At 35.0% G+C, this 24,892-nt stretch overlaps 1 protein-coding gene across 4 annotated transcripts in view; it reads right to left on the reverse strand.

Annotated features, from left to right (window-relative positions):
* The window catches only part of CUNH15orf41 (chromosome unknown C15orf41 homolog), a 120,622-nt gene that overhangs the window by 22,237 nt on the left and 73,493 nt on the right, over window positions 1–24,892 (reverse strand). The window contains exon 11 of one of the 4 annotated variants that reach the window (XM_026051799.1): window positions 13,852–13,978. The exons of the other annotated variants lie outside the window; for them this stretch is intronic. Coding sequence (XP_025907584.1) covers window positions 13,948–13,978 — 31 coding nt within the window. The 3' untranslated portion in view covers window positions 13,852–13,947. Of the gene's footprint in view, window positions 1–13,851; window positions 13,979–24,892 lie in introns of those variants that run through there. 4 annotated transcript variants of the gene reach the window in all.

Here is a 24,892-nt window from a genome sequence, read left to right on the forward strand (position 1 = left end):
TTTTTCATTCTACTGTACAACCAGTGGGCCATTCTGTGAATGCTTTTTGAAGGCTACATGTCTCTATGAGCACTTATGTTACTGGGTCAAAAAAATCTGGAAGGTATGTCATCTGCCCACACTAACAGGGAATTAATACAGGAGAACTTGGGATACTCAGTTGGCTGAATTCACACTCAGTAGTAGAAATATGGCTTAGCAGACGGAAGAGTAGAAGAACCTGTAGAGTCATAAAGTCTTTCATACACAAAGTGAAGTTCATCACAAAGTTCTTTTTTTTTTTTTTTTTTTCTGCTTCCACTAATCACTTCAGAAACCTGGTTGGAGCTTATTACTTTTCTGGTCAAAACTCTTCTAATTTTTACCTCCATTTCATTATTTGGGTGCCACCACTGTTCTTAAGCTTAAGTAAATTTCTCCTGGCAATTTAACCTCTGAGTGCCTAAAGAAAACGATGTATCCCTTGGTGCTTAGTACAGTTACTCTTGGATGTATTARGATGAAACACATATGATGTATTGGAGACTTTGTACATTTTTTATTGTGCTTGGGGAAACTCAATTAGCTAAAGTGGTTAATTGCTGGATGATACATTAGCTGCTTTAATGAGCAAAGTAAAAGGCTGTTCAGCGTGTCTAAAGAAACTTGCAATCACATAAATCTAAACAAAGGTCAGTAAAATTTGCCCCAGGAAAAGTCTGTACTGAGGCTCAGGACACACTACGCACGTATGCACATTCACCTGACTCAGCAGTCAGGTATATAAACTATAGCAAACATCTTCAGTAAATCCTTGAAATATGAAATATCCTATAACTTCATTATCTCCAGAAATTCCAGTCTCCTCATGTTTGTTATCCACAAATACTAAATCACACAAAGAAGCTCAAACTGCATAGACCTTTTAGCATATGCATGTTGTGGAATCATCTAGTCCCGCAGCCAGGGGAAAGGCTGTGTCCCCTGGCTCACTCACTGCTAACGAAAGAAAGTCAGGGCTTCCAAAAGGGAAGGCAACCTTCAAAATAACACTGACATAATAAAAGTAGAATGGTAAAATATTGTATTTACTTTTACAGTTTTTGTAGTTGTGAACAGAAGCTTTATAACAAAGCACCAGACAACAATTCACTATCCTTAAAGAAATTCAAAAAATTAACCAATAGAAAGTGCTGAGAATTGGATCAAGAGTTACTTTAATATATCAGTAAGTTCAAAAAAAGTGCCTTTTTTTTTCTGACAAACTACTGGAATACAGTAATAACATCATTAATTTGTCTTGCTTTCTTACCATGTGATAAAATAACGTTAGTTTACAGAAGTCAACTCCTATTGTAATTTTCCTTAAACCACTGCATTTTCTGTTTTGAACCTAAACAATATAGCTCCACTGATAAAAATGAAGCTCCACTACCTTATGTCAGCTAAAGATTAGGTTGACAATTTTTAAGTCCAGTTTTCATCAAATTAAGGCTTGTTCTTCATAAACAACTAAAATATTAATTACCGGGATCCTGGCTATGTCAAACTATATTTATTTTGAGAGATTTTATATTAATATCTACTATTCATGGTTTGACTAAAACAAAACATGTTGTCTGTTTTAAATTTTACTTAACAATAAAATAACTATGTTCAACTGATACTACTAAATGATATTCAAACTTACTTTGTAGTCTAATTTACAGTGAGCCCAAGGAAAGCATTCAGTCTAAACTTTTTCTAAGCAGCATACAATTAAATTTTAGGAAACTGTGTTTGGTTGGAGTATCATGATTGATACAAAAGAGCACCTCCTCTTTTTTGAAGTTCTTCCACTATATCAAAGGGTTAATTTAAGCAGCAGAATAAATTGTCTGACTAGATAACATGAGACTCAGTAATAAAAAAATCCAAATTCCTCTTCTGCTGTTTTTCTTCCAGATTAATGAAACTTTTATGTTTGGCATTACGGCTTCTCTTGATCTGCTCAGTTACTGCTGTCAGGCTATCCTTTCCACCCCCAGATGTTGGAATTCTAGTCTAAGATTACTGTTTTTACTAGTGGGAGCACAACAACACTTTTAGCCTCTGCAGCGATGGATAAGGATRGCAGGCTGCTGCAGACACCCAAGCTGGAGTTAATGCATGGAGCTACATGGCACAGGTTAAAGGCTACAAACACAGATCGAAAATACTGCTGCTTCTCAAAGCTGGTTTTAGGAATTCACAAGCACAGAAGTTCTTGTTTTCTGTCCTGTATACAAACTGGAATTGCAAAACAAACATACAGGTCATTTCTAGTTTGCTTTCACACATCTGAATCCTTCCCTTTGGCACCACATTAAAACAAYAAGGAGATAAGAATGTTACTAGTAATAAAGAAGAAAATCCCTCCCCCAACCTTTTACTGAATTTGGCCTCCCTCCCTTTGCAGGAAGGCATCTTCCTCCCATCCCAGGCATCTAGATACTAAAGACAATCCTCTTCCACCTCCAATTCTTTATATTTCTTTTTAAGTCTGAGGAGCAGCAGATTACTGCAGGTACTAACCATGTTTTTTCAGCAGGCAATGTATAAAACAGGTCACATTTAAGTCCCTCATAGCTAACCTGGCTTTACTAACTCTGTAAGCCTTTTTATTCCTCAGCTGCAGCTGTTGTATCTCCTCCTTAATTTGTAACATGGGTTGAGCTCTTGATGCTTGAGTGCTATGGAAATCTGTCTCTTAACATGGGTCTTGCAATAAAACGTAATGCACACTGAGTCAAAGGGCAGTTTTTCTAATAGGCCCTCTGTCCCCAGACGCTCATTTCTGTGAAAAAAATAACTGGCTATCTGTATTTACGAAGATAAACTATAGTGGATAAAAGTTAGTTACGGCTCTTGCTTAATAGCAACATCCCCCAATAAAAGCTGTATGGAAAACCTTTGTGACCTGGAACCTATTGCCTCTATTTCCTCTTGTTGATGCTGCCTAAGGAATATTCCCCATTACTTAGCTGCAYGCTGCTATTTTCATTTTCTTTCTGTCTTGGTTGCTGATACTTTCCTGCTAGGCAGTAATTTGCCACTGCTGCAATCCGTGTTTCAGCACTGTTGGGGCTCAAAGGAGCCTCACTCAGAGCTGCGGTGCCTACAGGCCTCAGTTACCTGCGTCTCACCTCCGTGCGCTGTTAAGAACTCTACCTTGCTTATGGAGAAATCCATAAATCCTGCCCTTACTAGGGTCCTGGCATTTCAGTCCCTGCCTACTGCTCTCTTAAAGCACAAGCTGCAGCTCTCGCAATCAATCTGTAAGTGCGGGATTAATTTAAGTCTTTGCTGGCAATATTTTTGGCAGTCCTTTGGAATGCCCACGCTTGTAGCTGCCAGAACCTATCACTTCCAGGGCCAAATTCCACCAGAAAAGGAAAAGTCTGCTAGATGGGGAAGCACTGGCAACCTGCTCGCTGTAGAGATGTGTGCTAGTTTCAAAACTCAGGGAGTTCAGAGTCTGTATTCAGAAAGAGTAGTAGATAATTATATATATCCACGGTAGAAGATTACTGCATCTTTCTAAGGAGCACTCCAATTGTAAGTAGTTCTCAGTTAATGATTTAGGAGTAAAAAGATGGTTAGTTCTTAAGCTAGCTATAAATTACATCTTGCGTCTTGAAATCTATTGTACAAAATTAAATGGAACAAATACAAATAAAATCCTAGAAATGGATATGGAGAATAATTTTTGAATCAAAATTTAACCAAAATTATTCAATTTCTACCACTGAAACAAGAYGCAATGAAAGATGCTGTATTTTGAATTATAAGGCACTTTAAATCTGATAATTGGCAAAACGAAGGAGAAATACCGCTAAAGCCTTAGAGGTATGGATCCAACACTTTGGGACAATAACACCCCTATTAAAAAATCAGGATACATCAAAACTTTCCAGTTAAAAGGTTAAGTGTTAGTCTCTGTGCAGCTGATAAATGCAGAGCTAATCTAATCAGTGGTTGTAAGAGGCAATGCCATCAGCCAGCCGCCCTGACCTGGGCTTCTAGTTTTCACAAAAGTAAGATTTAAGAAAGATGTCAACTCCGGGCCTTTGACCCAGCAAGGACCTTGTTCGTGCCAGCCTGGTGTTCTGCTAAACAGACTGAGAACTTTCAGCTCAAATCAGTAACATGTGTACTTCACTAATGCAACACATGGCTTTGAAATTAAAATGCAATGTGATCGAGTGCTTTAGGATATTTTAACAGTTAAAAGAGACTGCAGTTAGGGGGAAAAAAAAAGGCTTGTTTCTATGTTTTGCTTTAGGGAGGGAGAAAAGGACAAATTCAATTGTATTCTATTTCTTTAAAAATGAGGGGAAAACAAAAATTCGGTTAATTATTTAATGGGTGGCTGACCTAGGGGAAATGAGGAGGTTGTATGTTTCTTTATGACACGTGTCACTTATTAGACAGCTAGGTTTTACTACTGCCAATTGAGTCAAGTTAAAATTAATTAGAAAGAAGTGTAAGTTTCAATCTAAATATAATAAAATGCAATAAAAATAGCAAAAGGCATTTCGGTCATCAATAATTTTCCTAATGCAGTAGTGTATTGATTATTTCCAATTACTAGAATAACAAGCTTTGTTAGCTTTTAGAATGACAGTCTAACCCAACACACCATAACTAGGTTAGACTTTTCACATAAGTCATCATTTAACTAGATTTAGTTATCACATGCCATCTCTTACTATTACTTAACTTGCAAGTGAATCTAGACCTTGCATCCACCAAAAGCATCTATCTTTTACTTTACTATAGAATGAGTAAAGTACATTGATATAATAAATATGATCCAGCATACAATTGTAGTTTACATCATTTGAATTTACTTTGCAATTAAAATTATTTATGAAAACATGTAAAGCATTGGATGGATGTATTTTAATCACATCTCTATATATTTACTTCTCCGTGAAAAGCTACTTATATCACAACCTATATTGGACAGAATTTTCATTGCTTATTTATTTATACCTACTAATGACACAGTGATAGCTTCTTTGTAATAAAATAGTAGCAAATATGTTGCWGGAATTTGAATGGGCACTCACTATGGCACAGGATAAAAGGTCCCACCTACACATATTTGCCTGCATAAGGGAGATCTGCATTTAACATGGTATTGTACTTCTGAAAGAAGACTCCATTCTCTGAATTAAGAAAGAAACGAGGAAGAACAGGGCATTTTTCTAATGGCTGTGAACTAGGAAAAATAAACTGATTTAGTTGCCAAAAGACAAGTATGATCCTACAATCATCTATTATAATTTCACACATGGACAGAGTACAGGTGGAAGTTTTATTTTGATAGTAGATCCAAAATCTAAGTAAATTCAGAATTATGACATGCATATTCCTTAATCTCATGCTGTAGTATTTACTATAATAGAAATATAATTGTTATGCAAAGACCTATAGTTTTTACTTTTATTTGAAGATTATTCAACGGGAGCAGAGTTTACTGTCTGCTATATTGGTTGTATTGTAGTTAGACTGAGAGAATTAAAAAATCAGATTTGTACTAATTCCTGTATATTTCCAAAGGAAAAAAATTAAAAKTGAATTTAAAATATTTATACTAATTTTACATCACATAATAGTAGATCTATGTGTTCCACAGCCCTTTCATATAATGACAGTATTTATAAAAAGTTATCAATACATAGTAATACAGGMACATGGCAGGCACTCAAAGGTCTAGTACTGGAGAATARTCTTCATTATTTCAGTCAGCTTAGAAGCAAAACTTAGATGTACCTGTTTAATGCTTTTTAGAATATATACAGCTTCTTCTTTCTTACAAATGTATAGATTTTTTTGAGAGCAAAGTTCTTTAATTCAAAATGCTAAAAAAATAAATCATCCAGTCAAATCTAGGGATGAGCTTTATATAGAATATCCTGCTAACTTTTTTTTAAGCATGTGCTTTCTATAGTCGTTTAGTTAAATTAAACCACTCTACAAGAAAATATTTTTCTATTTCCTAAATCATAACTAAATTGACCTCTTTTCTTCCACAAGGCACAACTTGTCAGTGCTCCAAAGTTCCAATATATTCTGCAAAAATAAAAAAATGCATTTGCTTTGAAAAAATGAATTGAAGAATGAAAATGAAGAAATCTTCTTCCTCAAAAACCAATATCTACATGAGATAAAAACATTTAACATATCTTTAAAATCAAATTCCAAGGTAGTAATGAAATTTCTTACTGAAGGAAGGACAAAAAAAGGTGTCATGTGAGTGAATTTCCAATAAGCATCATTACAAGATCAAGGTATCTCCATCACTTTGTCAAAACAATCTCCTAAACTAAGGAGAGATTGAGATACTACATATTGAGTATCACTATTGAGATACTACATATTTAAATATACTTTTAAAGTAAGTATTTTTCCTCCAGAAAGAYGTATTCCTAAACACTGAATAATATTTTTATTCTTTTATTCATTTTTCTTTATGAGGTTTATTTTATTAGTTATTCTCAAGCAATAGTTCAGAAAATTCAATGGATGTAGCCCCAAAAAGTTCTAGTTAGCATAAAAATACAGGTTCCAAACAAAACAGTGAGCTCAGACACACAGTGCCCAGGACTCCAACAGCATGCACTAAAATGACTGTGGGCCATGTCTGCCTTTCCTATGCCAGGTTTGAATTTGTCCATATGTTGCTACAAATTAATTTGAAGATGTCTATCTTTTTTACACTTGCTCTTTAGAAACACTTTTGTACTTTTTAATTAATCAACATTTTGCCTAATTTAAATATATCAAGACAGCAAAGAAATAAATGGAATTAATTGGAATTTCAGCTGTTTGGCTGTCACTGTTGACTTTAGTAGGAGTCATACAGCTGGACTGCAGACAGCAAAGAGTGAAAATAAACTATATCGGCTTCCCGTTTTGAGCGAGGTCTGAATAACAATATTTATGCATCAATTCACATTAGGGCATATGGAGGTAAGGAGGGAGGAAGAGGTGATAAAAAGCAACACTCATCCTAAGAACATCTCTTGGAAAGCTTGAGCTGAGATAAGATGCACTAACAAGGTCGGTGGAGGTATTAAAGGCAGTTATTGGCAATGAAACAATTATCTGCCTGAAGGACATTGAGGCAATCCACAGTGACAGCTGCTCCAAAGGGCCTGGCRGGGCAGGTTCTGCCCCATTCACACCCTGCCCCTGGTAATAAAGCAAGAACCTGGCCCAAAGGAGCAGGCTGAAACAATTCTAGGGCCTGGTGTTCAAACAGCCCTAATCTTGTAGTGATYTGAGGGGACCTGAATGTGAACAGCTCAAAAGCCCTACTTCAGACAAAAGAGGAAGACCTTGCATTATTCAGAGGAGGGAAGCCYTGGTGCCACTTTAGCATATGCTGGTAATTTCTTTAGTTCTGCTGGAGAAACATCTTAGAAAATAACTAGGCAGAATATTTGGCAAACTTAGATGAACATGTGCAGGACAGGCAAAGAGAATAAAGGAGATTCAGGTGTGGACATATCATGTTTAAATGATCACCTCACAGGGCTTTTTTTTTTTTTTTTTGAGAAGAGAGGAAACTGCATTTATAACCTCTGACTCAACGGCCCATCTTGCAGAATGACAAGCTCCTTCAATTTATCAAGGTATTTCCTTGACAAAATCGCCACAAACACAAGAAATACAATATAGGTCTGAATTGTTCAGGTATAATGGCCAAGCTCCCGGCTGGCCTAAATTAAGATTCCTTCAAGTCTGAGTGATGAGACATATAAAGGAAGAGCATATAACTCCAAAAAAAAAAAAAAAAAAAATGAAGAAAGGGTGATGGGAGACAAAGGAGTTATTCATGTCATTAAAGCAGACTTGCTTTTCAAATAGGGCACAAAAAAGTTTCTCTTCTAAGAAGTCCTTTACGAGAAACGTTACACTATATATTTAAATGAACGAGAAGGGAGAGAAAACATCTATATAAGTAGATTTAGTAAGACCAGGTCAAGAAATGTGTTGGCCAAGTAATAGCCACCCTGAAGCACTCATTAAAAAGGCCAGAATCCGCAKCGATCTCGAACAAACAGTTGCTGCACTAGATTTAAAATACACAAAAATAGGACATTTGGTAAAATGAAGGAATCAGATCAAAAGTAAAACATTAAAATGAATATATTCAATCTTATTTTCTAACAAAACAATCACTGCCAAAGAGGACAAGTTGATACTTCTCACTAAATCTGTGCTCAATCCATAAATACTTCTAAGGAATTCAGGAGCCTATGTCAGAAATTCAGAAGGCGCTGCGCAGTACTGAATTGATGCTTTAATCTTACTCTGCCTTTTTATCTCAATGCAAATAAATAGGTAAGAACCATTATTATTAAAAAACTAACAGACTCCTGAAGTCATAGATAAAAAGACCAACTATCGAGGGGGAGTAGAGAACTGGTATTTAAATCTGGAAGTTTTTTTTTTTTTCTTATAAATCCTTAAGAACATCATCTTCTTCTGTGCACTCAAAAAAAATCACATATTCTCCTTTTGTGTCATCAGTTACAGTGTCTCAATAGATGTCATAACTGTAGAAGTGGAATAAATTTCAAGAGCAAGCAGGAAAGGAATCTTAGGAAATTTTAACTGTGTAAAGTAGGGTAAAAGGATAAGGCTAGGAATGTGTTTTATTAGTCTTGTCTACAAGAAATTAACTACTTCACTTCTTATCCATAAAAGAATGCAGGCCGCAACCATAAAGAACATGTTAACACCAGTAGCGTGTAATAGATGCAATCACACTATTACTATCTAAATTTTTGTTTATTTTTCATCATATTGGTGTCTGCAAATCATGCTGTCTTACATTGCTGTTCCTCTGTAACCTTACCCATTATTCCTACTGTGTAAAGTGAAGCACAAATTTAAGGTGACAAAGCACCAGTTGGCTGATGTGAAGTATGCTACGAAAGCAGAAACCTCTGAAAGCTTCACAGCCATTATGAAATAACTGACCTATATGAAACTGCTACCATGGTTCACAAATTTATTGTCAGGTTCCAGCCTCTAGCTGTTCTCTGATTGTTCTAAATACTTGACAAACTGAAGCCTTTTCACTTTCCGTTGAAATTGCCTCATCTCCCTGTCAGAGCGCCATGGGGGACTCCATTACTTTTCTGACTTCTTTCCCCTACTGACAAGTCATTTAGCTGGCTTCTTGTTGTGAAGGCTGTCCATGTCAAATTAGCCAGGGCCCCTATTGTCCTTATTACCACTCGAAAAGCCATCATGAGTAATGCTACGGGGTCCCTCAGTTGTCATCATTTGTCAGAAAGAAAGGGAGTGTGGTTACATATAGCTGACAGGTAATTTCAGTGTCTACAATTACCCCAATTAGTCTTGTCATAAACAATTCGATAAATGCACACCAATACAAACAGATAAACACACCAAGGTTTCTCACTATTAATGTCGTGTAATGGATAAATCAGTGATACAATGCTGTATTTTATTTATTTCTTTAAACTATCCTCAGCTGCACGCTGGCAGTTGCTACCTGGTCAGCACAAATTGCACTATCTACTTTCATTAGCTCATCACCACGAGAGAATATGAAAGACTGTGACAAAATTCATTTAGAGGCAGAGCACAGGAGCAGATTGCCTAAAGCAGGTGCTATAACAAAGATAAAACAAAGGTTTGCTTTTGTCAGCTCAGTGCAGCAACAAGCTTTAAAGGAGAATACTTTGGCCTTAAAAACAAACATGAAATATGAGAGAGATGGGATGAGAAAGCCCTGAAATATATTTCTGCTGAAAATAAGAACATTTGCTTTCCACCACATCCCAAGTCAATCGGCAGGTGGGACTTCTAACACTACACTTTGTAAAGCTTGACTTTCAGAAAGCGTCACAATATTAACTGAATTCTCTCTGCATATTATTTCTACTTTTTTTTTAATACATCTTGTAATGCAGTGTAATACAGTGCTGAAATATTGGAAAATTATACCACATAATCGACAACATAAAACCCACTGTTCCTAGATTAGAGTCATTTGATTGTGCAACTCACTGGACAGTCGGTAGCACTCTGTTAAAACCCCTTCAGGCATAAAATATTGATATTATTGACTGTTCTCCTAAAATATCAGGTAGACCTGGTAGGCGCAATATTCAGAAAGGCAGTTTTAATAACATCCGTATTAAGCACTGAATTATGAATTGTTAAGCCTATCCTTGTGATCCACATAAATAAACATTCAAATCTCCGCATCTCTGGAGTCCGTGGCGCCCTGTCTGTTTGCTGACCGCAGGCTTAAGTGATGGCTGGAAAACCGAACAGAGGCATGTTGTTGTAGGAAATTGCTTTTGGCAACTATTTGTTCAAACTCAAGATTTTTTTTTTAAGCCAACACTAAGAACCCACCAGAAAACAGGACAGGTCTCCCTAATGAGTAATCTATTTTAGCACAGTCTTGTCTAGGCATGACAGTTTACTGAGAGGCTTGAAAAACTCGTAATTACCAGTGTTACAGGGCAATTAATGTATATTACACTGCACTACTCATGGCAGCAACTGTCATTTTCTCAATAAAAATGAGTACTCTTCAGCTAAAGGTGACATTAATTGGGACTTTAATGACTATGCAGAGGAGCTGAAGCCAAATATGAACAAAACAGCGATTCAATGAGCGACTTCAGAAACGAGAAAATTGTACTAAAATGAGATTAATTGCTGTTTAGAAAAAGGAAAGAACCTAAAAAGCTATTAAATTGCAGGGTTTGGGTGCCCGGGTGATGGTTGTGATGTTAATCTTGCATTCTCACAGCAGGCAAATATTCACTAAATTCAGAGCCTTTTGACAGCAGGAAAAATCATGTATGCTTAACTTCAATCCATCAAAAATATATTTCAGCTTTTATCAGTGTTCTAAATACTTCTGCAATTTCAAAAATTACTGCTCCATTCCTTGGCTGTCATCATGCAAATGTGAACACTGTCAATATTGCTATGAAAAATTCCCTGGCTTCAAAAGGCCTACTTCGGTGATAAAGAAAGAAAAACGTGAAGATTAGAATTGCAAAACACACACTACTAATATAATAGAAAGCAACAATAAGAATTTAATGTTTAAGTTGTGGAAACTGATAAAATAGAAAATGATGGGGTGTTGTTTTGGTGTGTATGGGAAAAAAATTAAAGAATTCTCCCACTCGTCCATAAAATTTTTTGAAAGCTTATAACTTTATAGATAATTACTCACTGCAAATAATTAGGACATAATTTTACAGCTTGACTTCAGGTGATATAATTATTAAAACTGCTCTATAGTTGCTAAAAGCATTTATCCATGCTACTTAATTCTTTAAAGCAATTATGTAATTGCTTTTCTTTATAGCCTTTTCCACTGTCATGATCACTGTATACATAAAACATCACACTTAAACTGTGACATATAAGAAGGATAAACATAGCTCCGATTCACTTTGAAGTTCTATCTCCTGTAACTTACAATTTTAAAACAGAAAATCAGGTTAGCCATTCAGGTCAGCAATTGCATTGGCAGTATTCACAAGTCTTAAGAAGCAAAACCCCTTCCTCTAAGCAAAACCTGCATCGAATGAATACACAGAATAGCACCCCCCCTTTTTTTAGAATTTCCTATTTCAAAATCAATTGTCTTCTTTTGTATTTTCATAATTAAGCATACATCTCATGTATATCTTAAAAAGCTCTAGACACATTAAAGCGGATCCCCAAGAACTGCATCCACTAGACAGTATAATAAAGATGATGACAATGGGGACATTGTATCTTCATATCAGCAGATTTCAAAGACACAATTAACAAGATTACATCCATTAGCACTTCTGTTAGCTATGTTCAAACATTCCAGTGGAAGTATATAAATATCTGAAATACAAAAATCACGGGCATACAAAGTTGCAGCTTTGAACTTAAACCAACCATTGTGATCTGGATTGGGTCCACAGATTGTCATAACATTAATTTACACACATTGCACACAGTACTTTTGATTATTAATCAAGTCTGAACGTTACAGCCCTATTACTTAGAGTACCTGAAAAATGCATGAGTTAAAGTTGCCATGGGAACTTTTAAGCTAAACATACAATTTAGAAAATTAACATTCTTAAAATTTAAAATTTGCAGATGCTTTTTTGTTTTTTCTTCATTAAACTTCCAGTCTTTTGTAAAGAATAAACAGAGGAAAGCACCCAGAGGCAATGAAACGGCTCTTCAGGTTTGTGTTTACAATTCATACAAGTGAATGAAATAACTTTGGTTCAATTACGATTTTAGTGTCACCAAAATTCTAAATTATGAAATGGTACCACACCAGCTGCTTTACAAGACAATGTATTTTGAATGAAATAGTTCCAATAATGCTTTTAAAATGAAGTTTAGAACTGGCGTATGAAACCCAAAATGATCATGTTGAACTTCATTTACAACAAAAAGTTCTAAATATGAATAACAGCCATTCCCTGAATATGCACATGCATTATTTACATCTTCAATACTTTTAAAATACTTAATAAAAAGTTTCTTGTGAATGTTTTCCTCACTAGAGCCCTAGCTACTGCTCAAAGAACACTTCGTATTTCTGCAGTCAAGCCTGGCAAACACAACTTCACAAAGAGGGGAAGATGTTATCAGAAGCCACCGCCAGGAGCAGGTGACACAGCAGTGCAGCGCAGCCAGTAGCTAACTGTCTCCAGCCAAAGGAGGAGATCATCTAGAGAATGTGATCAAAACAAAAGGTCATTTCCCACAATACTTACCATTCTGTTGAAACATGCCCAGCACAGGGTGCAGGGCAAGCAAACAATATATATGCTTTTGCCATTTTATTTTATTTTGGAGGTTGTAAAAAATATGTATGTTTTTAGCCTGATTTTTTTTTTTAATATATTCAAGTGGAAAACTAACTTTGCTCTTCTTAAACTTTAACAAAACAACTCTTAGACCTGGAAAAGTACAATACGTAAGGTGAGTAGATCGGTAAGTACTGAATAAAGCCTCAAGTTTTTCCTCTTGTGCTTTAAGTGATTACACATAAAGCAGCCAGATTGCAGTATAWACAGATAACAGAAGTAAATTACATTGAATTTGAAGGGAATGACGATCTTTTCACATCACAAATGTATCTAACACCAAGTTTTGTAACTGTATCAGTTTAAATCCACATTATTTACTATTTCCATTTTTTCCTCCTTCTCCTCTTATTTCCTCAATTCTTGTCTTTAATTCATATTTATTACTTGCATAATATAATATCATATGTTATATATAAGCATGTATTTATGCATTTCTCCATGCATATTTTGCAGGTTATCTTGCTCTTTTATCTTATCAAAGGCATGAACTTTTCAGAATGTAAATTTATGTCAAAGAAAAGCTTGCCATAAAGTCAGAAGGCATTTTTCAGCTATTAAAGTGTGATTTTTTTTCTCCAATATACTGTTTTAGAGAGAAACTTAAGAATTAGAATTCTAAAGTATTTTAAGGATATACCTAATTGAAAGTTGCCAATAATTCCACAGACTCCCAGAAAAAAAAAAAAAAGAAAAAAAAGTTACTAGTTTACATGATAACATAAAGATGTACTTTAAATTCTTAAAATATTTTAAATATCGTCTTGACCTGAAAAACAAGTTAACGGAACTTCTTGCTGAAAGTGGCCACATCAAACCTATAGACTTGATGATTTCAAGATGTTTGTCTCATGAAATTAAAAAGCATATCAAAGCCAAAAGGGAACTGAGAAACCATAAAACCAACCTGAGTATGCTGGTAAAGATGAACAGAAACCGCTCATGCTGACAACAAGGAGAAATCCTCTTGCTAACTTTCCTTTCAGATATGCATAATACATTCTCATGCATAGTCTGATGATGTCCATGGAATTTACATTGTCTTGTAAAACTATGTCAGAATTCAGAAGAGTGCGCAGTGGTACCAGAAGATTCTACAAGCAGAAAGACACTTGTCCCAGTCCATGTGTCCTAAGCCTTGGACAAACTTCTTTATGAATGCAGAGAAAAAAATGGATCAAATAACATAGTGCTGTGTCTACATGTCTATATGTAATATAACATCTATGTGTAATATAACACAGAGCTCTGTCTATGGCATCTTTTATTTATTTAGTTTTCCCCTATGAGTTCCACAAGTTTCTGAAATCAGATTTTTCTCACTTAATCTCAAAAGTTTCTTTCTTAACTTTTGCCTGAAGGAGTTACAAATTATCAAGATTTAGACCAAGATCACTTTAATAAAAACGAAAGCCAGAAGGACCTATCAAATGGAAGTATTAGTGTTTACCTATCAATATAAGTAATTCAATTTTCTAATGCTATTCTTAGGTGGATGGGAAAAAGACAAAATAAAACTAGTTCTTGTAGTAGGCTAAAGGCAAAAACTGTCATAAGACGTTAAACATTATCTTCCAATTCTGTCTGTAATCAGCATGGCTCTGTTAGAAAATTTATCTTGTTTTTCTTGGATCTTCTATGCTCAGCTTAACCTCTAGGCTCTTAAATTTGAGACCCATAGGCTGCAGCTGAGGATAGTATGCAAGCTAAAGTTTGAATGTGCAACAGAAGAGTTGCTCTGAATTACTGGGCAACTATAAAATAAGATTACCTAATTAAGAAAGGTATTATTATGTACATCTACTTTTGTCAACTGTTGCCTGAGAGTTTTCCACACATCAGAATCATCAATCTTTATTACTTTAATTTTTAATTTTAATTTTTCTATGACTTTAATTAAAAAGACAGCATCAACTGCAATGGAGGCAGCAGGATTCTCAAGCCTCTACCTGGACATTACACAGTATTTTAATCTGAGTTATACAAGTACATATTGGGGCCCACTGCTCTGAAAGGTTCAACTCTTTAACTCTTAACGAAAGGTTTAAGATCTGAGAGTTTGATGCTACCAGCTCTGATGTAGCCCTGCACAGCCTGAAAGGTTTCCTGGACTCCGTGAACACATTGTAAGGGCAACAATGTGCCCACAAACTGAAGAAACATTAACAGCAAGATCTTGGAAAGTTAGTCTTGGAATTTAGGTCTAAGCATTTTGTGGCACCTTCCTTTGAGACACAATTACTAATATTTGTATTGGGCATGGATGTGAGAAATTCAAATCATTTAACAAGTCTGCTCCTAGTCATAAAGTTTCGCTACAAAATTCCCTCTTATACTTGAAATCACAAAGGCCTGAYCAAGGCACAATATTTTTTTTAAAGACAAGTATTTTCAAAACACTTTATGCTAGGATAAAAATAATTGCATCCTAATTCTTTTTACTGTCTATAAATGGAGTAAATGGAGAACATGGTGACTATTACTAAAGGAGATGACCCAAACTCTCTAAACTTTTCAAAAGCTCCAATGCTGTTCCAGTGAAGTTCTGAATGTTTCTAGAGGTCTTTTTGAAGAGACTAGCAATTTAGTTACATAGAAGACTGGAAAAAATACAACAAAGGAGGTCTTATGGGACACTCTTGTGGACATTCTTGTCCCCATGTACCTCCATGACTCGTAGTATGAAGTCTAATCTGCAAGACTTCCAACAACGGGCGTATTCTCTCACTAAAATGGTGCTATTTTTTTTTGGTCTTGACTACAATCTACGTGAACGATCTAGGGCTACAATGAACAAGCCTAGAATCTTCTCTACTGCTCATCAAATACTGCTTATATTTCTACGAGATAGATAGAAAGAACTGACATAATAAGCACAATGTTAAAAAGTAAATTCTATCTCATCCAAACAATTGTAAGGAATGACCTCCAAGCATTTATCCCATTTAAGCTTATGTTTAATTATTTGTTAATTACAAACTGTTAATTCTCTCTACAAAGAACCACAGACAAAGTCTTAAGCAGAAAGATTAAATCTACCAATTTGCTGGTTTCAGAAGGGAAATTGGCTAAAATATTCTGTAAGATGGAAGTGGACTGCACTAAGTATCATATGTGACATGGAACCTTGTAAGACTATATTCGATTCTTTAAGAGACTCTAGATTAAGTCAGATTGATATGAGACACCTCTCCCACAGTGTCTTAAAACTRAGGAAGGAAGATCATCAACAACCCCTCAGAAACCGTTTCTCAAGTTATCAGAGAGACAACATTTCAGGTGCTTGAACCAGGTTGAGAACTGACATTTCAGAGGCAAAAGTATCTTCCAGGAATCAGTGACAACAATAAATGTTCTCCAGAATATATCTACCTGTTGTGCTGCACACACAAACCCTGACATCCCTAGAAGAGGTTTGCCATAATAAGTAACTGCAATTTGTCTGCAAGTTTCATTGATGCACCAACTATAGTGATTTCTGTTCCTATTTATACTTATATTTCCTTCTTTTGAAAACTACTTAACTTGCTTTCATCAAAGCCTCTAATGTATTCACAACTAATCCATCTCTTCTCTTGGCTCAATTGCTTTTGAAACCATCATTTGCTTTTTCTTCATGAAAGGTTCTCTGCTTTCTTCACTTTCATCAGTTCCCTCTACTTTCAGAAGACTCTCCTCAACTCTTCTATAATTTTGTACGGAGAGCTTGACCTCTCTAAATCTTATGCAAACCTTTCTAATTTAGAAACATTAATTTAAGAGCAACCTCAGTAGGTAAGTGATTCAGTGCAGAGCTATTTTTAGATGTGAATTTGCCTTTGCATCTATGGTTGGATGTATGGCTCATGTCATCTTGTAGAATGATCTTGAGAATATCACAAGTGTGCTTGCAAAAGTGTCTTTCCTGGTTGAAGCACTATTTGCCATGTGGATTYCAGATTTCCCAGGAACAATTTTTATTTTTAAATGTGAACTGTGCATTCAGGTGCCCAAAGTGGCAGAACCTTCACTGATGGTAAAGATGCAACAAAAGACACATAGAAGCACAATGGATCTCTCAGAATGAAACCCTGGTCCTATCTCTTCCAGTCAATACACCAGTCAATAACATGGACAGAAAGAGCAGATTCTAGCACAGGGACTTCACAGATTCTAGCACAGATGTTTCTCACAACTGTTCAAACTGTCTCCATTCTACATCTCATTCTGTATTTTCTAATTAGAAGATTGTCAACACAGCTAAGCAATGCTTTTATTCCTCTATCCTTCTTACCCTTCTTTAATAATCATTATGATCAAAATCATCATCTTATCTATTAAATACACTTGCAAGTCTCACCTAAGTTACGGTTTGGACTTCTCTCTGTAGCTTTGCATATCTAGCATGTTCAAACTTGGCTAATGCTTTTTTTTTTTAATGATCCTTTTCATAATTCTTTTTTCCATTCTGTCTCCGCAGACTCCCATAAAGGTGCACATTTCTTCCTACATTTTAGCAGAATACCTTTATCTGAACTAGATAATGTAGTCTGCTCTGTTCATCTGCATCCAAACAATTTTGCAAAAGATCAGACGAGTATTTAAGCATGTAATTTCTTTCTTTATGCCTCCACAAGTGGAGGACACGTTACAGTAATCTTCTCTTTCACAGTTCTATCATCTCTGTCCATTCACTAGCAAACTGACAAACCCCATCCTGAATTGGCAGACCGTCTTTATCCTCAATTGCCTCTCGAGGTTAGAAACAATTCTCAAAAAATATTCACAAAAGCCATCTGTTATTCTCTTTTAAGTCTTCCATTTGCCAAAAAACATGAAAAACTTAACAAGCTGCAGAGCTACTCAGACTAGTGAATAATATGCTAATCGATATTATCTTATTGCCTTTTTGCACTGCATGTAGACGTTTGTGGATACTTATTTTATACTTAAACATTAAATTCTTTGGGATAAAGTATCTCTTGTTCTGTTTCTGGGCACTTCTTAGTGCATTTTAGTAGAATTTCCAGTGTAGTTTTAATACACGTAGTAAATGCTAACTAAGACAACGTGTAACACAATAGGGAAATATTTCAGACCAATATAACTTCATAGAAAAAACAGAACACTCCCAACACTGTGAAATATAATAGCAGGGATTTTTTTTGTTCTGAACTCTTATATCTTAGAGGAACAAAATAATATATTTTTAAAAAGCATAACTGCATTACCTCCTTATAAAAATAGGTATAGCATAAAATTAAATAATATAAATATATATTTTATACATGTGTGTGTTTGTTTATATATATATATATATATCTAGATAATATATAAGGACTGTTTCATATTTTGAGTTCCGCAATGACTTAGTATCTGTGCTGACTATATGTACATATATATGCATATACAAGTATATTTTCAATATATTTTAATTCAAGGCAATTAGTGATTTCTTTCACAAGTCTTTAATACACTCTAAATATTTATATCTTGTGTGTGAGTAAACAATCATTCTCATATATTATAAAAATGCAAAGAATTATGTTTAAATTCTCATTGAGCTTTTTTTTTAAATTTTGGTAATCAGTAACCCTGTCATGATGACTTCTATAGCTTAATTACTTAACATCTGAAGCAATTTAAAATTATTTTATTTTCAAAGGACTTATTTTAAACAAGAGTATGACTTTTTATGTAATATAAGTTCTTTGCTTAAAAATTAATCCTATTTCCTTCTCTGAAGCTTTATGACTTGTTTATTAAGAAACTGGATTAGCTAAGATAACAGACAATATTTAAAGGCTGAGTTTCTCTGCCTCATTTTTTGCATACATATTCAGAATTAGATATATCTATGTTAAAACAAATATTATCTACATCTTAAAAATAGTTTAAATATTAAGCTTAGTATTCACATCCAATGGAAAATACCATCAGCCCATAATGCTGACATTTCCAGTTAAAGAATTATATCTATTCTTTCTGTCAGATAAAAGCAACACCTGCAATGAGATTTATAGTGAATTTTTTGGTAACTAAATTTTGAAAGAAGAAAAGCATTGCATATATTTAAGAAATGTGAGAGGTGTTCAAATATTGCCTAATTTCCCAAAGCACATTTATGGGATTTACATTTACAGAATTTCTACAAGACAGCAAATTGGAATGTGCAAACATTTTGAAAACTAACATCTTTGTAATCCTTATGAGTGTGTTCATGTTGCAATGTTTGCATGAGTTACCAAATTATACAAAAAGTAGCTGCTTTATGTTCTGCTGATCTATTTCAAGACTTTGCAAAAAGTATCACATCAATTTATACTTATTTCTTGAAAAGCCAGCTTTTCTGAAACACTGAAGTTAATTTAAAAAATAAAAGAAAAATATTGATTTAATTAGTTTAGTATTTTCATTTATTGCTAAAATGTGCATTTTTAATAGGCATGGATGATCATTAATCAACTATGATAAGATTAAGTCTAAAAGGTCTAAAACAATTCTATTTGCATATTTGCTTTTTACGATGTAAAGAGATTTCCTCATTACCTGAACCATGGAAAGAAATAGAAAAAAAGAAAGAGAAAAAAGGAAAAAAGAGAAAAAAGATAAAAGAAAAGCTTTTCTGGAAGATGTCTTAATCCAGCCAAAAAAAGTCCCTATGCTTTTGGTCCACAGAAGCTTTATTAGTTTCCTGGGCTCCATAGTGGGATAAACTATTTCATGCATGAAGGGATAAGCAGTCCTTCTTTTAATCATCGCTATTGTACCCATTACAAAGCTCTCTGAACATCCCCTATGGACACCAAATGCTATTTCAATTACCACTCAATTAATAACTTTATGCTCACTGTTAACTCTGTTACTTCTATGTATAGCGACTGTTAGTTGAGTATGATGAGCATGATCTGACTATGCTGAAATTATAGTGGAGAACTTCTCCCTCATAGACACCTTCTCAGAAGGAAGGTGTGCAGACAGCTCTTCCCAGGAACTGTAGCCACTCGATACTTATGCTTCCCTAACACCACCATCCATGTTCGTGTCGCTGTCCACAGTGACCGTCCTGCAACTTTTAGAACAGAACTTTTAGAAGAAAACTATTTCTTCCTACATGCTTTGATAAGCAATGCTAGATATTGTTCACATATATACATACAGCTTCAAAGCTGTAGATTTTGAGTTTGCTGAGGCACTATGTTCTTCTGAATGTAAAATATATCATCTCAAAGAAGAAAGATAGTTAATACTTCTTTTAAAGGAAGTGGAGACTCTTTGCCAATTTGTCTCATCTGTCTATTCAGGTGCCTTTTTAGCGGGCTCCCTGCCCACTTTTTGAAGAGGGTGAAGGTTAAAAATGGTTGTTAGGGATATTAGGGAAAATGATTGACAGGATGCTGCAGAGAGAAGTAGAAGTCACATCATCTGACAATTAGTGCCCTCTTTATATTCAAAATCAGGGATGGGGAAGAAAATAGTTAAAGATTTTCACAGGTGATAAGGCACAGTGTGACCAAATTCTCTCATCACACCTTGTCAACTAAATTATATTGTTCTCAACATAAATTTACATTTTTTTAAAAGCTTTCCCTTATGAACTTTCATTCAGCCCTGAACATTCCAGCAATATTAACTTCCAAAATTTACGTACTGCACCGATATGACAAACTGTAACATCCACTGTTTCCCAGGACACAAGCAACATGAGAAGTCTAGGTAAAGTCTGCTATGTACTCCCCTCAAGATAAATCAATAGATGAGTATTTGTTAGTCTTTTATAACTAGCACATGCCTAGCAATTTTCCAGTGACTATAAACTGGTGCACAAAAGACTTATTTTCCTTATCTGCCTTCTATAGACCACTTTGATGTAATCCAAGAGCAGGTGAAAAACACTGGTTCAGATTTAAGACAGTCTTGTGTCTATAACAGCAAAGCATTTCTGTAATAAGCTTTAATTTAATAAACTAAGGATAAGTTAAACCAAATTATAAATTTATTGTTGGTGCTATAAGATGCAAGGCCTACAGATACCTGACTAGCAATTCTGCTACTACTTAGGGGGGAAAAAAAAAAAAGGTGCTCCCTGGTCCCTGGTGGTTAAAAATCTGAAAAAATACTAAAAACACACAGAAAAACCATAACTATGAAGCTGCTATATATGTTTTCAGACAAAAACAGCAGTACTTTTCTGATCATGTAAAGTGGAGTTGTGAGTGACAAAAGTATTCTGTCAGATGATGAAAATATGAATGGTTCACTCACCCAAAAAGCATAATGTGGCAAGGGAAGGAAGGACATCAAAAAGACGATACTGGTTATCCAGGCCAAAAAAAATCACTCGGAAAAAATTACAGATGAGCATAAAAGATGACAAGATAAGAGCAATGAAAAGCATGAAGAACTTTATAATACAACAAGAAATTAGTCAGGAAATTCCTTCACACAGGAATAACAGGCTGGAAAGGAGAAAATCTAATTTTAAGTTGCCCAGGGATCCGAACAAAAAAGAAATACAATTTTACGATGACAATATAATTTCAGTATGTTAAAAACCATATTCAGAGACAGGTCAATCATAAGAACAAGGACTCTGAAAGAGTTGATACTATGGACAGTCAAAGGCAAATGAAAATACTATGCAGGCGGCATAGCAAGAGTGGATTAAAATAGAAAATCCGTTAGTAAGATTGGCCTGCACAGTTCCTAGATTGTTAAAACTCATTATGTAAAGTTACATTAAAAATATTGAGAAACAAAAACCAAAAGCTTTGCAGGTGACTATAGTTTCAAAGATTATTTTGAAGTTTTTWAAATGCAAACACATACATTACTTTTGTCATCTGGTTTGTCTTAATCAAGACCTAAAAATTCATTTATAACACTGTACACAAATGCCATGTTTATATCAATATCGTATGCAGCTTGCATGAAAAAGTATACATTAAAATGAAGAACAGCAATCTGTGTAATGGTCAAAGACATCCAATAACAAAACCACCAAATTCCAGTTGTCAAACATAATTTACTGTGTATATTTCTTCTTTTCTCTGTTAAAACAGTAATTATTAAAACAAAAGTGATACGGGTGAGTGTTTATGACTTCTTATTAAAAATCCTGACTTACAGCACTGTTCATTTAAGTTTAAGGTTAAAGAAAATCATGTAGAGATCTCTGTGCGATGGCCTAGTGACTTTATATCCTCTTGTCAAACCTCAGCAGTTTTATTTGTAGTGATACATGCCGGAGAAGGTCGGAGGTTAAAGTTGATAGGAGGGCCAACAGGAAAGCCAACCAACTTCTTTCAAAAGATTACAACCTTTAACATATTAGGATCTGTCGGCAGTTAGGGCTAACTTTGTAAACCTACATTCTGTGTACTGTTCTGCGAACTGATCCCCAAACTCCAGACCAACAGGGTCAAAAAAGCTGCCTCTGTCTTCCTTCAATTATTTTCATGACTGTATTATTGTTTAAGCTATTTCTTTATTTTTTGTTTTTTATTACTTTAATTTTTGATTAAGTGATGCTAAGCAATTAACACTAGTTCTCAGAAAAACATTAACAGGCAGGTAAGACTTTTTTTCCTCTCATTCTGAAAACTGAGTTTCTCCAGCCTCTTCCTCAATGTCACTAAAGACAATTTAAATAATCGATGTCAGTTCATGAAACTGAAATCTCATTTGTATTTGTATTTGTATTTGTATTGCAGTTATGAGCTCTCTCTCAAATTATAGAGCTTTGACTGCTTTCTGCCACTAGAGCATGTCCAAAGGAACATAATGCCTCTGCTCTAGGAAATCTAATATTAAATATCATAGCACCATGGTCTGCTGGACTAAAATCTTTTAGATTTCTCTCCCTCTTCTTAATTGCACATGGCCTCCTCTGTAACTTTTTTAATAAAGATAAAAACAAAACGTTAATTACACACAAAATCACAGAATAGTTGAAGAGACCTGTTGGTATGGATCTCTGGAGATCACGTAGTCCTATTCCCATGCTCAAAGCACGGTCAGCTAAYGCAGCTGGCTCTGGGAGATGTTCAGCCAAGCTTTGAGGGGGTGAATAGACCCTACAACACCTCTGGGCAACCCACTTCAGTGTCTGACCACCCTCAGAGCACAAAAGATTTTACTTAAGTGGAATTGCCTGCACTTCAACTCCGTCCACTGTCATTATCCAAGTCCAGACCAATACTGATGACCAACTTACTCCACTCAGACCACTGAGAGCTCGTCTACTGACTTCAAGTAGAACCAGACCTCTGTCAGATGGACAGATTCTACGTAATGGATGGTACTCAAATGGAAGCCCATGAGACTTCTACATCTACTACTAACAGACAAGCTGGAACAAATCCAGGATAAAAAACAGATAGGTAACAAGGAAAACAAATAACAAAAATCACCCTGAATTAGTAATCTGCTATTAGCATAGGCTATTTTTATTTATAAAAGGAATGTTTAAAAAATGACTTGCTACAACAGAAGTGTAACACAGAGGTGAAAGCACACTACTCATATATATATATATATGTATAAGTGTGTGCATGTATGTCTGTAAGCATTTGTGCATATATAAATAAATATACACATGCGAGGTTGTGGAGGTTCCTTTGGAGATCTCCAAACCTGCCTGGTTGCCATCCTGTGCCAYGTGCTCTGGGTGTCCCTGCTTGAGCATAGGGGTTGGACTAGAGTCCCTTCCAACCTCAACCATTCTGTGATTCTGTGATTTACTGAACGTGCTCCATGATGGCCAAAAGAACATTTTGATTTAAAATGCTGATAATGCAGCCCATTTGTCAGCATTTAGAGAATAAACATAATGAAAAGTAACAACTTTTCTTATGCTCTGCCAAATGTCTCTACCTTGAAGTTATTCATTACTGAAATTTTAAAGCTATGAACTTTAAATTGAATAACTTACCCCAGAACGCCCCACACGCTACACATTATTGCCAGTCTACAGGATCAATGTTGCAGAAAAACCTCCCGTACTTAACTTTCATATTTTATATAAATATATATATCTGCTTCAAATTAAATTATTTTTTAAGTGTGAGACTTGACTTTTAAGTTTCTCCCACCTCTCTGCCCTCTCTTTGAAAAYCAAATGAAGAACACTTGGCAAAAGCAGACTCTGCCTCTCACATCACATACCATTTAGCTGCTGCTACGATTTTAATTATACAAAACCCAATGGCCCTAATAAAATCTGACTAGCTAATTAATACTCTAAAACATACAGTCTGAGCTACTGAAGGGAATGCTCTATGTGTAAATTCTCTTATGCCATAGAAAGACTCACACAACACTGTGTAATTCTCCATAGATAAAATAATATCCCATGATGTCAACAAGCTTCTTCATCCTACTTGCAATTAACCAAAAATCTTAACATATTCATATTTTTAGGTAATTCAGTTCTTTAGTTTCAGTTCAGACACACTCCCTGATACATGTCATCATAAAACCTGGGAGAAAACATTTTACTAAAGGAATAAGAAACATTTTTATCAACAGTATGGTGTGTTATTTTACTCCTATTGGGAAATGTCCCCAAAAGCCAGCCGTTAATTCACAGAAATATATTGAAATTTCATATTTTAGTTACATTTATGCAACTCAGAATGATAAAAACACACAAAACCATAAATATATATGCTCTAAGATGGGATTTACATTATGACGCAGAGGTTTCCCTTAGATTCTTACATCAAGAGAATTCTCCCACCACGCCATGGGACCCTGTTGCTTTCATAGAATTTGCCTAATTTGATGGTTTGTTAAARTCAGGGAGGAGGCAGAGGTGGATCAGGTAAAGTGTCTTAAAACTATTACAATTTTACTAGTCTTGAGAGGGACAAAAAAAAAGTCAACAGTATTAATTTTCAGGTTCCACATGACAATTTTATGGAGAAACACCAGAAAAGCAAGGACACATAAGAAAGTATAGTGTGCTTTTATGACTGGGAAAGTCTTTTCTTCTAACACTGAGAACACAAGCTATTCTCTCTGAACTT

Source organism: Nothoprocta perdicaria, unplaced genomic scaffold, assembly GCF_003342845.1.
Source record: "Nothoprocta perdicaria isolate Ctin4 unplaced genomic scaffold, notPer1 scaffold_8, whole genome shotgun sequence".
In the NCBI taxonomy this organism is placed as follows: domain Eukaryota; kingdom Metazoa; phylum Chordata; class Aves; order Tinamiformes; family Tinamidae; genus Nothoprocta; species Nothoprocta perdicaria.